This window comes from Electrophorus electricus, chromosome 19 (genome assembly GCF_013358815.1).
Source record: "Electrophorus electricus isolate fEleEle1 chromosome 19, fEleEle1.pri, whole genome shotgun sequence".
In the NCBI taxonomy this organism is placed as follows: Eukaryota; Metazoa; Chordata; class Actinopteri; order Gymnotiformes; family Gymnotidae; genus Electrophorus; species Electrophorus electricus.
In genome coordinates, this window is record NC_049553.1 from 6,600,039 (window position 1) to 6,616,248 (window position 16,210).

At 42.9% G+C, this 16,210-nt stretch overlaps 1 protein-coding gene across 4 annotated transcripts; it reads left to right on the top strand.

The window, feature by feature from the left end:
* The first annotated feature begins 315 nt into the window (after positions 1-315).
* phka1a (phosphorylase kinase, alpha 1a (muscle)) lies at positions 316-15,533 on the top strand. 4 transcript variants are annotated; one of them, XM_027014011.2, is made up of 32 exons: positions 316-989; positions 1,666-1,824; positions 2,522-2,569; positions 2,839-3,007; positions 3,523-3,605; positions 3,701-3,781; positions 6,007-6,105; positions 6,572-6,718; positions 6,813-6,866; positions 7,073-7,195; positions 7,317-7,412; positions 7,521-7,628; positions 7,732-7,810; positions 7,924-8,058; positions 8,201-8,310; positions 8,482-8,626; positions 8,912-8,990; positions 9,075-9,244; positions 9,697-9,867; positions 10,039-10,127; positions 10,233-10,378; positions 10,505-10,658; positions 11,267-11,346; positions 11,549-11,627; positions 11,830-11,959; positions 12,168-12,269; positions 12,474-12,589; positions 13,323-13,364; positions 13,561-13,722; positions 13,872-13,925; positions 14,304-14,504; positions 14,580-15,533. In XM_027014011.2, exons 1-32 carry the CDS (start codon positions 912-914, stop codon positions 14,751-14,753), a joined length of 3,663 nt encoding a protein of 1,220 aa, XP_026869812.2. In that variant the 5' UTR covers positions 316-911; the 3' UTR covers positions 14,754-15,533. The 4 variants fall into 4 exon arrangements, 3 of the variants coding, with proteins under 3 accessions (XP_026869812.2, XP_026869813.2, XP_035375976.1); XM_027014012.2 differs by lacking the exon at positions 13,323-13,364; XR_004775318.1 differs by lacking the exons at positions 13,323-13,364; positions 13,561-13,722; positions 13,872-13,925; positions 14,304-14,504; positions 14,580-15,533 and adding an exon at positions 12,760-13,298 and having other exon boundaries at positions 12,474-12,701.
* Positions 15,534-16,210: the final 677 nt, after the last annotated feature.

Sequence of the window (16,210 nt, forward strand, 5' to 3'; positions counted from 1 at the left end):
GAATATCTTCTGGCCCTTTTTACAAACTTGAAACTGTATTGTGGTATTTTTTATTTAAACAGGTAAGAAATAGATCTGAGTTGACCTAATTTTAGTGGAGGTTGTATAGAACCAAAGATAAACCGTATTCGGAAGTTAAATGTTATAGGTTAACTCTGTTTATTCAGTGAATCGTACTGAACATAGGCCAGGTTCAGCGCCTATATAGATTCGATTGTCTATGTCGCCACTTGGTGGAAAGTACAAGGGAGAAACCGTGAAACCACTGAATAGTGCAACATTGACACGGGAGAGTTCCGTTAGAGTCAAAGGGCTGGCTCAGTCGCTTTGGCGTGAATCTCTCTCGCTGGTTGTGCTTCCAGTCTTTCTTAGAGTCGAGGTCAACACAAAGCGAGCTAAATCTTAGAAGCTCAGTCACGCAGCGGAAAACCAAACAATCTTCTGCACGGCGCGCGCTCCCTCTAAACCTGCTCGCTTCTCGTCCGCGAGCACGTGCTTCTCCGGGACCAACGTCTCTCCTCGAGTGGCGCAGATCCCTCGCGCGGCTTGGAGGTGTGCGTTCGAGAACTCGGTACTGCAAGTTTGCTTAGAAAGCGAATTATTTAGTCGTTTGGTCTCGTCCGGACATTTTATTAAGAGACACTCGGCAGTATATTTTTAGTGTTCGTTTGGGTCTTCCAGAGTTTACCAGACTTGTCGTGTTTGTTTATGCTCGCAGGCACAGTTTGGAGACGAAGCCCTAGCGAACTTAGTTGATGGTCTCGTAGAACCGCTTCACTTTTTAGAGAGTCCGGGTTATAACCCTTGTTTTTTGTGGGAATAATTTGAACTTCAAAGCATATTTGAAAACTTTAAAAAACGATGTCGACGGAAGTATAAGCTTGCAAAGAACATCGACTTGAACAGAGAAAATGAGGAGCCGGAGCAATTCTGGAGTCAAACTTGACAACTATGCACGAATAGTTCAACAAACTATCCTTAGCCACCAAGTAAGTAGGCTGCGTGTTGGGGTGCCAAGTTATATTTGGTTGCTTAACCTAGCTAGTTCGTGTGCTCGACCATCTGAAAATTGAGTTTGGTGGTGTTTTCGATATTTGTAGAATAGGCACGCCAGGTGTCTTTGTTGGATGTCATTCGTCTGTCCATATACGGTTAGTTTATCCGTAGGTCTATAGTTAAGCGTCTAATCATATTCAAATCTTGGTTATATGCACAATGATAACTGCTTTTGGTTTCCGGTATCACCAAGTAACAACTGGCTGGCTTGGTACCAGTGGCCACAAACTGCTCTTCAGTGGCTGTTGGTTCAATTTTATAGGGGCTATCTAATGTCAGTTTTCTAAGAACTGACGCTTGCAGAGAATGTGACACTGTAGCCTATATTAATTACATTTCTAGAAAATAAGCATTCAGATTAAGGCTCTATTTGAGAAGTATAGGCTATGCCTGTATTGCAGTAATATGAGCTGGCATTTTAAACACCTTTTTTCACCTCAAAATGAAAACGTTTTATACTTTAGTTGCATATATAGCTTTGTTGCGTTATGCTGAATTTAATGACTGTTTAGTTTGACATAGTGTGACTCATGTTCAAAAGGATTATTTTGCTTTTGCATTTAAACTAAAAGTCAGCGGCCATGTTCATTGTTATGGGTGATTTTGTAGGACCCTGTGACGGGACTTCTCCCTGCAAGTGAGGAGCAACCGGACGCCTGGGTCAGGGATAATGTCTACAGCATCATCTCGGTGTGGGCTCTGAGCCTGGCCTACAGGAAGAATGCTGACCGTGACGAGGACAAGGCAAAAGCCTATGAGCTGGAGCAGGTTGGCCCATGTAACATGGAACAGAGACTGAGTCACAGGGGACGGAAAAGGATGTAATATACAGACCGTGAACCAGTTTCTCTTGTGCACAATTGGATTTTAAGCCTTTTAGGAGAAATCACAGAAGTGGTCTTACATCAGTATAGAACTGATATGCCTCTTAAAAGAAAGTGCGTTCTACTGTTAATTGATCAACAGAGTCTCTTGAGAGTAGTAGGCTTTTGACATCTCCATCCCGCTTTAATGATTTAAAAAAAACAACAACATGGTTTTAGATTAGAAGTCAGATCTTCTTTTGTATTATATTTTATGACTTTTTAAAAAAAATTATTTTTTTAAAACATTTAATAAAATTATGCTTAAGCATTGCTCTAGCTGCACTAAAAACTGACAATCTAAACATCTAAGTGTTATCTGTACGGGCCGTCTTGAGTGTGTCGGAGTGTATGTATTGTATGTTCTGCAGTGCAGTTATATTTAGAGGCTTCTGGCTGTGTGTTTATTTGAACGTAAACTGCTGCAGCGTAGTGGCGGCTGACCCGGTCTCTGCAGTCTCGTGTTACGCTTTTAAAGTGGAGATGAAAAGGTCAGAGATAATTGTGTACACAGATGGGTGCCTGCATTTAGTCTGATTTTATTTGTTCCTTTTATTTCTCCCCATTACACGGTTCTTTTTTTCCTCTCTCTTTCTCTGTAGAGTGTGGTGAAGCTTATGAGAGGACTGCTCCAGTGTATAATGCGACAGGTATCGCTGCACCTTCCATTTCCTACCACGCTACCTAATCAGTGCGGAAACATGAGACTTATCGACCAATTACCCGATACCGAACACCAAGCTCGCAGAGACGACATCGCCTCCCTCAGCATGTTCTCACAGAGACATGCTGTTCTATTTCGCCTCAGTGCATTCTAGTCACTCCGTCCCGCTGTGCGGTGAGTGTGCCGCTTGTTACGAACCGCTTTATGCCTGTTATCTAAAGGGCCTGCTTGGCTCTGTCATGATTCACTCCTCAGCTGGCTAAAGTGGAGAAGTTCAAGTACAGCAAAAGCACCATGGACTGCCTCCATGCCAAGTACAATACCCAGACGTGTGCCACAGTGGTAGGCGATGCCGAGTGGGGCCACCTGCAGATGGACGCCACCTCCCTGTTTCTGCTCTTCCTGGCCCAGATGACTGCCTCAGGTGGGCTGGGCGGAGTCAGGCAGCGCACCTTATCTAAGATGCATCATGCCATTATATTTCCTCTGTTGCAGACTCTCAAGTTGTCCGCAGAGGCTCTCATGTTAAGAGTTCTTAGGCTTTGGTGAACCCTCTGCTGCACAAAAATAATATGGGTCGGTTAACCTTGTAGTTGGAAATTCTTTAATACATTAGAGGAAACTTTAAAATGTATATAATATATTTCTAAAAATGTATCTATGTTCTTAGATCCTGTAAAGCACACACTGTAGTGATTATTTGAAGGTGTTTTGGTTGAATTGATTGGATAATTGAAGACCACACAGAAGAGCTAATAAGACTAACATCAGATTAATTAATGAATATCCTGATGTTAATTGGAATCACCTACCTTTTTATTAGTGTTTGTATCATTCACACATTTTAACTAATGGATATTATCATGTGCTAAAACCCTTGATGAATCAGACCCAGACTAACAGGGGGGTTGATTTGTTGGTGTGATTTGGGACCCTCAGGGCTGCACATTGTATATACTCAGGATGAAGTGGACGTGGTCCAGAATCTGATGTTTTACATTGAAGGTGCCTACAAAGTGGCCGTAAGTCTCTCTAACTATAGGCGTGTGACCCCTATGTGTAGATCTGCATTCTCGTTGTGTTGGGTTTACTCTGATGATCCTTTTCTGTTTCTCAGGATTATGGAATGTGGGAGCGAGGAGACAAGACCAATCAGGGAATTCCTGAGCTCAATGCCAGCTCTGTCGGCATGGCCAAGGTGAGTTTGTTCAGATAGTTAAAACTGGATTAGTTTGGGTGATATTTACCTAAATGTGATATTTCAATCTTTTATTTTTAATAAATTGATAAAACATTTCAAACCCATTTTGCTTTATTATTGTGTTTTGTGTGTGGATTGATGAGAAAATAATAAGTTGAATCCTTTTTAAGATGTGTCAAACATGGCAAAATGCTGAAAACTTTCTAGGGGCTGAGAACTTTCGCATACACACACAAATCTCCAATAATTAAAACAACATTGAACTAAAATAAATGTATTTGCGTATTTATTTTTGCGCAATATTTGAAGTTTAGCATACAAAAACTTTGACAGTGAACACAAATATTTAATTTTGAACTAATTTACTTTATGTATCCTCACTGTGTCTACCCCCGGCATGTTCTCTCGCGATCGCTCTCTCTTTCAATAACCAGTGGCCCACTGATCCTTTAACTCCTGTAAGTTGCGAGGTGGGTCCTAGATGTTTGAATGCTTGAACAGCTTCCGATCAGGTGACTTTAGAGGCCAAGACAACATGAACTGTTCCTCAAAATATTCCTGAACAATTTTTTGCCGTGTGGCATTGCTCTGCCACTGCAATTGGGGAATACTGTTGCTAGGAAGAGGTGTACTTGGTCTGGAACAATGTGTAGGTAGGTGGTATGTGTCAAAGTAATATCCACATTAAACCCAATGTTTCCCAGCAAAACATTGCCCAGTCTGTCACATTGCCTCCGCTGGCATGCTTTCTTCCCATAATGCATTCTGGTGCCATCCTGGTGCACATGCACTCAGATGTCCACATGATATAGACCAAAACGTGATTAATCAGACCAGTCCACCTTCTTCCACTGCTCCATGGTCCAGTTTTGATGCCCATTGCACATGTTTTTTGTAGGTGGACAACGGTCTGCATGGGCACTCTGATGGGTCTGCAGCTATGCAGCTCCAAAAGCAGCAAGCTTTGATGCAATGTGTGTTCTGACACCTTTCTGATTATAGCATTAATGCTTTTTAGCAAATCTGTGGTACAGTGGCTCTTCTGTGGGATGAAACCAGATAGGCTTGCTTTTGATCTTCATGGACATCAGTGAGCCATGGGCACTCATGATCCTTTGCATCCTGTTACTAGCTTCTGAATGTTCTCAGAGGCTCCTTTGCACAGTCTGCCATTTTAGGTCTTGTCTGGTGTGATACACCTCTGCTTTAATTGACTTGGTGCTTGATCTTGTGCTAACCATTTCCCGTATCTGTCTGAGGCACACCCTCATCAGCTCATCTTGGCCGGATGTTTGGTGGAGTGCACTGTGCGTTGTGAGGAGTTTTATGTTGGCATCTTACAGCTCTTCTTTTGGCCTACTTATTGTGCCCGCTGGGTATCTGATGACTGTCAGGGCATACGTGTTTGATCCCTTGGTGCTTGGACGTTGCTGTCCTTCTCTGTCTCATGGTTCCCGTGTGATTGGAAAATCCCCAGATATGTGTAGTTGTCTCCCAGGTCTGTTATACAGCCTTGTAGAAGTTTAATTGCCTCCATCCTGATCACTTTAACTCATTTTAATACCAGACAACCATACTTTTCCAGCCCAAATGATGTTGCTATAGCCTTGCTGTAGATCCTGGTCATGTGGATCAATGTCCCTTTCAGTGTGATGACCTGCAGAGTTCCTTATGGTCTTATTGACTTTATCTGCACAGATCTGCATGATGTCAGACAGTATTTTTCTTGTCCGTCATTCAGTCTCTCTGTCTCATGTACACTCTTGGACTCGCCTATAAATCTGCACACAGTGTTTTCCATTTCTGCCCATGAGCAGCTGAGAATGCAGCTATTGGTGAGGCAGAAAAGTTCATGCATTGCACCCTTGTGACGCTGTTGCTGGTGTGTCTGACCTAACATAACCTCAACACGACTCCCTTACTCTCATTGCTGGAATCCTTTAACCCTTCTGCTTCTAAAATCCAGCCAGCTGCAGTAAACTGTTCATCTTCACTTACCATATGTACTGAGAGTACTATACCCATTTTGTGTAAGAGAGTCACTGTGTTTGCATTCTAATAGAGTGAAATACCACCCTGGCACTTTACGTTGAAAAAGCCCTGTATTCAAGTCAGTGTACAGCACTCTCAGATGCATCAAGTGAATTGTAGCTTTGTCTTTGTTCAAACATGGGGTTTCAGTTGATAAGCAAAGTGTCTGAATGGGCCTTTTGTGGTTGTAGGCAGCACTAGAGGCCCTGGATGAACTCAATCTGTTTGGGGCTAAAGGAGGGCCAAGCTCAGTGGTTCACGCTCTGCCCGACGACATCCAACACTGTCAGGTACACACATGAACGGGTCTGAAAAGGTCATAAAGAAATGCAGACCTTCCGTTTACTTGTAAAGAGAGAGGGAGACAGGTTTTTTAGGTGTTTGTGTAGTATACACCTTTATTTTTGATGAACATATTTGTACTTTAATTGCATGTATTATAGTTTTATTCTTTATTGTTTGTTCTATTTTACCCACAGATATGATTAAACTTTAAGACAGAGCATCAATTACATAGCTCTAAGTTTTCTATAGTTTGATTTGTAATAGCAGTTTTAAAACAACCCTGAAAGACCACAGCACTGAACACTTTAATTGTCTTTTCAGCTCCCACCAACACATTCCAGTTAATTAGATTTTATTAATCATGAGTTGGGAAGCAGTAAATGGTGCAGTGCTGTAGCCCATCAGGTCTTGAGGTCAAAACCCCTGAATTATGCTTTTGGTGTGACCAATAGTGGCTGTATTTTCCTCCAGTCCATTCTTAACTCCATGCTGCCCAGAGCTTCCACATCGAAAGAGATTGATGCTGGCGTTCTCGCCATAATCTCCTATCCAGCCTTTGCTGTGGAGGACCTTGATCTAGTCAACATTACCAAGGAAGAAATTATTTCCAAGCTACAGGTAGGAACTGCCGTTGAATGCACCGTTATATGTAGTGCAGATGTAAAATTTCTCTCTCACTTTGAAATGCTGCCCTTGCTTCTGTTTTATGTAGGGCCGCTATGGTTGTTGTCGGTTTCTTAGAGATGGTCATAAAACACCTAAAGAGGTAGGAATTATTTATGCATGGACTCAGTGTAAATGCAAGTAATAGTTCATTATCTGATTTCTCATATCTAATCTATTTAGGTAATAATGGGTGTTGAAATATCAGAAATTTAGATGAGGTTGTATTATCCATGTAGCATAGCTTTCTTGTGTCACTGTCTTCTTTGTACCTCTGCACCCCATATCTTCTGACTGTCCTCTCCACAGGACCCAAACAGGCTGTATTATGAGTCTGCTGAGCTTAAACTGTTTGAGAACATTGAATGTGAATGGCCATTGTTCTGGACCTACTTCATTTTGGATGGCATCTTCATAAACAACCCAGAGCAGGTAAAGACCATCAGACAGTGTTAAGAGAACAACAAACAATGAAAAGGCTATGTAGCAAGGTTCACTGATTGGAAAAAGGAGAATCTGCCTTGATGGAGCTCTGGTTGGCACATCTCCCCAGGTGCAAGAGTACAGAGAGGCACTGGATAGTATACTGATCAAACAGAAAGATGGGATACGCCTGCTGCCAGAGCTCTACAGTGTGCCGCTTGATCGCGTAAGAAGCTTCCACTCCATCGTGTCCCTGTGAATCTGATAACATTTATGAGCTTGAGGAATCAAACGGAGATTGTCACGGTCATGAATGTTGTGCATATTCCCCCAGGTGGATGAGGAGTATGTGAACCCTCATTCTGTGGAAAGGGTTCCTATGGGCAAATGCCCCCTGAAGTGGGGACAGTCCCTCTACATTCTGGGAAACCTGCTGGCAGAGGTTGGAAGTCACTTGACTGATGATCTGTGGATGTATTTGTGTTCTGGGGTTAAATGATATGATTGGAAATCAAATTTTAGATAATTTTCTGATCTGCATTCAGGGCTTCTTGGCTCCTGGAGAAATAGACCCACTCAATCGCAGGTTCTCTACCATCCCCAAACCTGACGTGGTTGTCCAAGGTATGCTAAGTTCCATTATGACTGTTAAGTTGAGCTTTTTTTTTTTTTTCAAATAAGCATCTGTTTGTTTTTCTGCACGTTTGTGATATTCTAATTCGTGGGATGTTGGGCAGTATCCATTCTGGCAGAGACTGATGAGATTAAGGAGCTGCTGTTGAAGAATGGGATCGAGGTGGAAACAGTGGCAGACATCCATCCTATCAGAGTACAGCCCTCTCGGGTTCTGAGCCACATCTATGCCAGGCTAGGTATGGAGCCAAACTAAATAAATAAATACCTTAAATACATCAAATTTGTTCATGCATCAGACTAATATAAGTTATTCAAATTAATTCATTGTGGCACTGTGATTATGACTTATGCAGGAAGTACAATTTGCATTTCCTAAAGGGCGTAATGAGAGGCTGGGGCTGACGGGTAGGCCATACCGCCGGATTGGCGTGTTGGGAACCTCGAAGCTCTACGTGATCCGCAACACTATCTTCTCCTTTACACCTCAGGTAACGATCCAGATGGTGTTTGTGAAGGCTTAGATCATATGACATCAAATATGCACTAAATTCCTTCTTTTTAAAATTTAAAAAATAATAATGTTGGCTGTCAAAATCCTTCGCATAATGCTTCCTTCTTTCTGGTGTCGCTTAGCTGTGTTTGTCCTGCTCTCTTGACAGTTCATTGATCACCAGCAGTTCTACCTGGCCCTGGATAACAGGATGATTGTGGAGATGCTGCGCACTGACTTGTCCTACCTGGCCTCTCGCTGGAGGATGACTGGCCGTCCGATTGTCACCTTCCCCGTCTCCCAGACCATGCTCAGTAAGTGGAGCTGACGAGACAGGAGTGGGGGTGAGGGGAACCAACATTTTTTAATGCTTGGATTGGCAACCTTTTCACTCAACCTTCACTCGCCTGAGTACTTGTAATTCAGTTCAAGAGGAATTGGTTAACTTGGTAGTTAGTGAATCACGCAGGATGGTGTAGCCAAGTTCTGCTGAAATTAGGAGTATTGAACTGATTATAGTGTAGAGGTCCTACCTAAAGAGTCCCTTGCTGCGTTATACTGTATTCTGTCTTTGTAACTTCATTCTTCATTCCCATCAGCTGAAGACCACACAGACCTGGACCCCGCAGTGCTGGCCACTATCAAGAAGCTCCAGGATGGCTACTATGGAGGAGCAAGGTCAGGCTGACCCGGTGAAACCTTCTGTTAACTTCCTCTCTCTCCACACAGGCATTGAAATGTTTCACTTGCTTCCTTTTTTAGGATACAGACTGGAAAGCTGTCGGAGTTCCTGACCACTTCATGCTTTGCTCGTCTGAGCTTCCTGGATGGCGGTAGGCCGCGCTTCAGCAGTGTGGGCCGGGATGAGGGTGACGCAAATAAAGGTGGCTCCTTTAGCCAAGGGAGTCTGCCTGATCTCCACGTTGGCGATGGTAAATGGGAAGAAGCGCACACACACACACACACACTTCAAATATTTCATAACCAAAAGGCGTTAGTGATCCATCTCAAATTTGGGGATTGTTTTTTAAAATAATTTTCATGCTTTCCTGTAGAGCCCATCCATTGTTTTAGGTTTGAATGCTGTTTTATATGCTAAAACAATGCCTAGTCAGTTTAATTTAAATTTACTAAAAGATGTAACAATTCTAATGGCATGCTTTTCTTTTCTTATCTGTTACTGTTTAATAACTTTACCATCATTGCAAGACAAGTTGACAGTCGTGGATTCTAATAGAGCAATGGGGTATTTTTCATGCAAACCCCAAAACAAACAAAAAAACAAAAACCCAAAAACATTCTTTCCTATTATCATGTTTCAGAGGATGGAATTATGCATAGGTTTTGGTGGTAAAATCTTCCTCGCTCGCTTGCTCACGCTCAGATAATGATGACCTAGCTCAGTATTTGGATCAGCTCTTGGCTACAACGGTGCCACAGCAGGGGGTGAGAGCAGTGGGCGGGGCCTCCGGACTCTGCCGTTTCAAGGCTGCAGCTACTAAGACCAGGGAGATGGTGTCTCTAGTGAATAAGGCCAAACAACTTCACATCCACAGTGGGTAGAGCTCTTACTACGTTTAGTTCTGGTCTGACTTAAGTAATCTTGCCATAACTGATCACAAGTGACACCGTTTAAGGATTTTTAAATCTCCTTGTTCATTTGTAAGGTGTGTAGTGGCATAAGGCCAGTGATTCTCACTGCCTCGTTTTTGTTTCATCGTTTTAGATGTGCACATGTATCTACCTACTAAGCTCTTCCGATCCCCTCAACCTTCTCTCAATCTAAAAGATTCTTCTGTAACAGAAATGAACCAGGTACACACACACACACACACACACACACACACACACACACACACAAATGCTAACACAAAATTAGAAAGGCAAAAAAGGTTTCTGCTAACTGTTTTTCCTCTACAGCCTCCTGAGGTGGCTTTGTCATCAGACAGTAGCCTGCCCCATGGTCCTGATGGAGCTATAGACCACACGGCCCTGGCTCAGCTCCTCAAAGATACGCAGAGTCTCCAGGACCAGGCTGACATCCTCTACATCCTCTTTAAAGACAAGTCAGCCTTGCGCTTCTTTCCTTGCTCGTGCACAGCTCGGTGTCCTATCACTCAAACGCAGTTTTAATTAAGAGGCCGAAATGATGCTTAAAGCCGCGTCTGCGTTTTGCGGGTCTACGTCCTCAGGGGAATGGAGTGGGACACTGGGGTGCGTGGCCAAGGCAGCACCGTGCGCAGGCTGCTGCTGGAGCTCTACGAGAAGGCCGGAGACCTGCGCTGCTGGGGCCTCGTCCGCATGATCTCGGGCATGCTCCGCAAGAAAGTGGAGGAGCTGGACTGGGTGAGCGAGTCGCACCCTAGGTGCCGTCTAGACTCGAGGCTTTGTGCTTGCCATGTTCGAGCGTTACCGTATAATAATGTAGTAATGCTGGATTGTTTGAGACTGACTGGAGGGAGTCAAGGAAAACATGGATGAAACCAGTTTCAGTTTGATCAGTGCTCATATCGAGCTCAGCTGTGGTTTAACTCGTATATCCTTTATCCGAGAGGATTCTAAAAAGATTTTCAGAACAATATGTAGTGACATGACGCACTTCAACATTCCTTACTTGCACTTTAAATTTTTTTAAAAATTTGTTTTACCTACTGGATACTACTAGCAATTTCAGCACTATATTTTGACTGTCACTTTATTCTGCCGTGGACAACAATATTTAGTGTAATAACCATTATTCAGCCTACCATTTACTTACATAATCTCGTATTGTGTGGGACCTGTGTGTGTAGTCTCATCTGTACTTGATGTGGCTTGTATGCTGCTGTAACAAAACAGTTTCCCACAGGGATCAATAAGGTATCTGTCTTTCTTCTCTTTCTATCTTTCTTTTTTCTTTTTCAACGCTTTGTCTTTTTCTTCTATTTTTGATATGTGGTTGTGTGTGTTTTCAGGCTTGTTCTGATTTGCTGGCTCATCAGAAGCATCTAACAGTGGGCTTACCACCAGAGCCCAGGGAGAAGACTATAACTGCGTGAGTACTGATGACGCATGTGTTACATACACTACCAAAAGTACTTTACGTATGCCCAGGTTTAGTGATAAAGCTGGTTATATTTAGGTTTTAATGAGGTTTTGAAGTCCCCTTTGTGTCTATATCTCTGTAATATTAAAGAAATGTGTGTCAAATGTGTCTGACGTTTATGTGAAATGTGGTGATGCGCATTCCAATGTAGGCCCATGCCACCTGATCAACTGGCTAAAATGATCGATGAGGCCAGTGAGAACAATATTACAATTTCGATCCTGACCCAGGTCAGTCTGCTCCCCATCTCTTTTCTTACATGCAACTTTTAAAAAATGTTATTTAATTTTGTCAGTATGATGTGTGTTAAGATCAATATCTTTCAATAAAAAAAAAACAAAACAAAAAACCCTGTGCTCTACAGTTATGGTTCTGCAATTTGTGTCTGTGTGTCTGTGTGTCTGTGTGTCTGTGTGTGTGTGTGTGTGTCAGGAGATAATGGTGTACCTTGCGATGAACATCAGGACCCAGCCGGGTCTGTTCGGTGAAATGTTTAGGCTTAGGATCGGCCTCATCATTCAGGTCATGGCTACTGAACTGGCACAGTCGCTCAGCTGTTCGGGTACAACAGCCTATTTTCTATATTTTGAATGAATATTCCACTTTTGATTTTCTGTAAAAGCTATGCATTTAATATGCATTTTATCCATGTATGTACAATATATTAAAAGAAATATAGTAAAAGCTAAGCTTATAAAAAAACAACTTTGCTTAAAGGAATAAGGTGTGTGCGTGCGTGTGTGTGTGTGTGTGCACGTGCGTTGGTTTAGGTGAGGAGGCCACAGAGAGTCTAATGAGTCTTAGTCCATCTGAGCTGAAGAATCTGCTACATCACATCCTTAGTGGCAAAGAGTTTGGTGTGCAGAAGAGCGGTTAGTCAGTTCCTCCTTGTTTTCCTTGATTCCACATGCTGTGTACCTGATGTGTGCATATGAATATGTATGTGCAGTTAATTTTGTATTGGACTACATCAAACATTTTAATAGACGAGTGCAACATTTGATATTCTTTGTGAATGTACGTTTATCTTTAACAGCACTTGTGCATGTTTGGTGGTTTTGTTTTTTAACCTGCAGTACGGGCTGTGGATACGGGTGTAAGCCCTGCCATCTCCATCCATGAGGTGGGTAATGTGGGTGCTACGAAAAGCGAGCGTGTAGGCATCAGCAAACTGAAGAGTGACATGAAGCTGGTAAGAAACCCACAGCGTTACGTAGGCGAGGACGACACCCACAGCATGACGTAGGCGAGGACGACACCCACAGCGTTACGTAGGCGAGGACGACACCCACAGCGTTACGTAGGCGAGGACGACACCCACAGCGTTACGTAGGCGAGGACGACACCCACAGCGTTACGTAGGCGAGGACGTACATTAGGACCCACAGCGTTACCTAGACGAGGACGTACATTAGGACCCACAGCACTGCCACTGTCTGATATAGCTAGCCATGACTCTACTGTGTGAGCAGTACAAACGTGCTGTGGTGTCTCCGTTTGCAGCTGGAGGAGAGCAGATTGTCTTGGTCGGCTCAGAGTAAGGTGATATGTCAGGTGTGCTCCACTCTGGTTCAGACTAGCTCACACATGAGAAACCAAAAAACGATTTCTGTAATTAATCATATTTACATAGGTCTGTGTACAAATATTGTTTGTAATGATCCAATAAACATAATTTGCTGGTGTTGGCAAATATCTGCAATACGGATTAACACGGGGCAGTCCTTGTATCACAAAAGTAAATATGAGTGAGCACACTAATGCTTTTTACTGCTTTCACTGGGGCTGCAGGTGCACAGTAGTCTGGTGATGTAGTATGATTGTGGTATTTGAGTGTAATTGTTCCTGGATGTTGAATAGATGGCGCTGCCTCCAGCAATAAAAGGACTTTTGCAAAGTGATCCTTCTGTTTTCTGCCTCCATAGACACCAGCACACTCACTCGATAGTGAGCACATCGACTCTGACGTAAGAGCTCGATCACCCTCCGTTTTATTTTACTACACGTCTTATAGTTTTGCTTGAGTACAGGCTTTCTTGGTGAACTGAAGACGGTTTTGACGTTAACAGCACCGCCAAAGGAGTTCTGTGAAAGAGCCTTTGATATGTGCCAGTAGAGTTGGGATGTTGCTGACGTGGCCGTGTCCTCTCTCGTGATTGACAGAGGCCCAAGCTCTCCTCGGTCGAGTCGCTTGATGGCTCGGTGAGCTTGCCCGTGGTGCGAGACAGTCGCCAGGGCCAGTGGCTGCGCCGAAGGAGGCTGGACGGAGCCCTCAACAGAGTGCCGGTGGGCTTCTACCAGAAAGTCTGGAAGATTCTGCAGAAGGTAAGCAAGGGGCTAGTGTGAGCACTGGATTGGGATCAGACTGGGATCAAGTATTTTTAAGCAGTCTGCTATGAGCTTAAACATAAAGAGGAAGTATGATGCTCTAAATAATGCAAATAAATGCAGCTTTTTTCCTCCCTCTTTAATAGTGTCATGGGCTGTCCATCGAAGGTTACGTGCTCCCGTCATCCACTACAAGAGAGGTGTGATGCCTGTGTGTGTGTATGTATGTGGGGGGGGGGGTTGTTTTGGGGAGTGGAGAGGAACTGGGGCATAGACGAGGCTTGCTGTCATCTTGGCCTAAAGTGTTAGGTGCATTAGGCATTGGTAAGCTCCAGCAGGAGGCTTGGAGATCCTTGTTACAGGCACTACAGCAACAGAATGGCATTTGTTATCGACATTTGAAAATTCATCCTGTCATCTTGTGGTGCACATTTACATGAGAAGTAAAGCTTTATTGTTTTACTGTACAGTCCATAACTTTGTAAGCTAACATAAATTATGCAACAATGAGCACTTACTAATAAGAGTCATGGCAGCGAAGTTTTGTTTCCACACTTCATCCCTCCCTCTCCCTGCAGATGACGCCCGGTGAGATTAAGTTTGCAGTGCATGTGGAGACGGTGCTGAACCGCGTGCCTCAGCCTGAGTACAGGCAGCTGCTGGTGGAAGCCATCCTGGTGCTCACCATGCTGGCCGATGTGGACATCCACAGCATTGGTAGCATCATCCACGTGGAGAAGATCGTCCACATCGCCAACGACATGTTCTACCAGGACCAGGTGTGTGTGTGTTTTTATCCCATACAAGAACAGACATGCATAAACTAACCCTTCTCTTTTCCTGCTCCTATACAGAAAGCTCTGAATGCCGACGAGAACATTCTAGTTAGAGACCATTCTACAGGAATCTGCCGGCTTCTGTACGACACTGCCCCCAGTGGCCGCTTTGGCACCATGACCTACCTCACCAAGGCCGTGGCTAGTTACGTCCAGGACTTCCTGCCCAGTGGCGCATGTGCTCTGCAGTGAAACCCTCTGTTTAGCCAGTAAGAAGGTTTTTAAATTTAAAAAATTATTTTTTTCTTCATTGTACAGTATGCAACCATACACATTAACTTCTTCATGCCAGCAGTGAACAACGCCAGTTCTCCAGAAGGTTGTGTGTTAGCCGTAGTTGTGGCTGTGCGTTTCTGAGCCAGTCTGGACAAATGTACTGTACTAAGTAATGGTAGTGACGTTTCAGTGTGAGAGAAAGCTTACATTACATCCATTAAGATATTAATGACATGACCTTAAGTTTGTATGCAGGTTGCAGTCCTTCACATGTTCATATTGTAGTCTCTTCTGTTTATTGACTCTGCTGAGTTTGAACGCATCATTCTGGCAGCTTTTCAGGGAGCCGTAGATCAGCTTACTTTGTCTTGCCTTTTTTTAACCATATGACAGAGTCTCAAATCATCTGGAGTTGAGTGATGAATGGTTTCTAACCAATAAGTGATTACAGATCTGTGTCTGCAGTGAAGGTTTCACTTTGGTTTTTTGATCAGTATGATTTTATTTTTATTTTTTTTTGTAATGTTTTTCTTAAATGTACTTTTACTTGTTAAAACAATAATTTAGTTCCTTCAAGCTGTGATATGTTTGAATGCCTATCCAGTATAGTAATTTAATAAATGGTTTACATGCTTTGATGCTTCTAATGATGAAGTAGCCAAGTTTGATTGTGATTATAAAATGTCCTTAATTGTTCATGTGTACTGGTATTATGCTGCTTTTGACAAATAAAAGCATATAACATTTAAAACTGTACTGATGTTTGTTTTATTTTTACTTAAAATTTATTACAGTTAAGCAGACAGAAAATGGAATAATGTTTCACAGGGATTCTTTGGGGAGTTTGTTTTGCATGTATGTAATTTAAATCAGCAATTAGTCATTTTTACTGCCAAAGAGTAGCAAACTATTTATGAAGTGATTTATTTTTCACTTTTTTTTCTATAAGGTGCAGCTCACATGAGACGAAGAGTCAAATTATGTAGTCTTCAAATTAACCTGTTTATGCTCAATTTTGCACGTACTCCACATGGAGGTGGCTGTGTTTAAAATGCATTTAGTGCAGAATCTCTGAAACACCCAGACTACTAGGTGTCAGTATGATGAATCACATTATTACTCATTGAAGCGCAGGTGATTAATGACTAGTTTTTCTGTGACATTTCTCTTAACGTGCATTTCACATACTATGATTTTAGACAACCAGACTTGTGTCAGGAAGAAAAATAAACTGACAAACACATTTTTAACATAGTGTGTATACAGTGTGTGTGTGTGTGTCTGCGCGTGTGTGTGTGTGTGTGAGAGAGAGACTCGGGTGTCACTGCCATGTGCTTGGTGACTACTGATATGGCATGATGAACTTACCAGGGGAAAGAGACAAGAAAAGCAGGAGGATAGCCATGATATGTGAGTGAGACGCTCACAAGAAA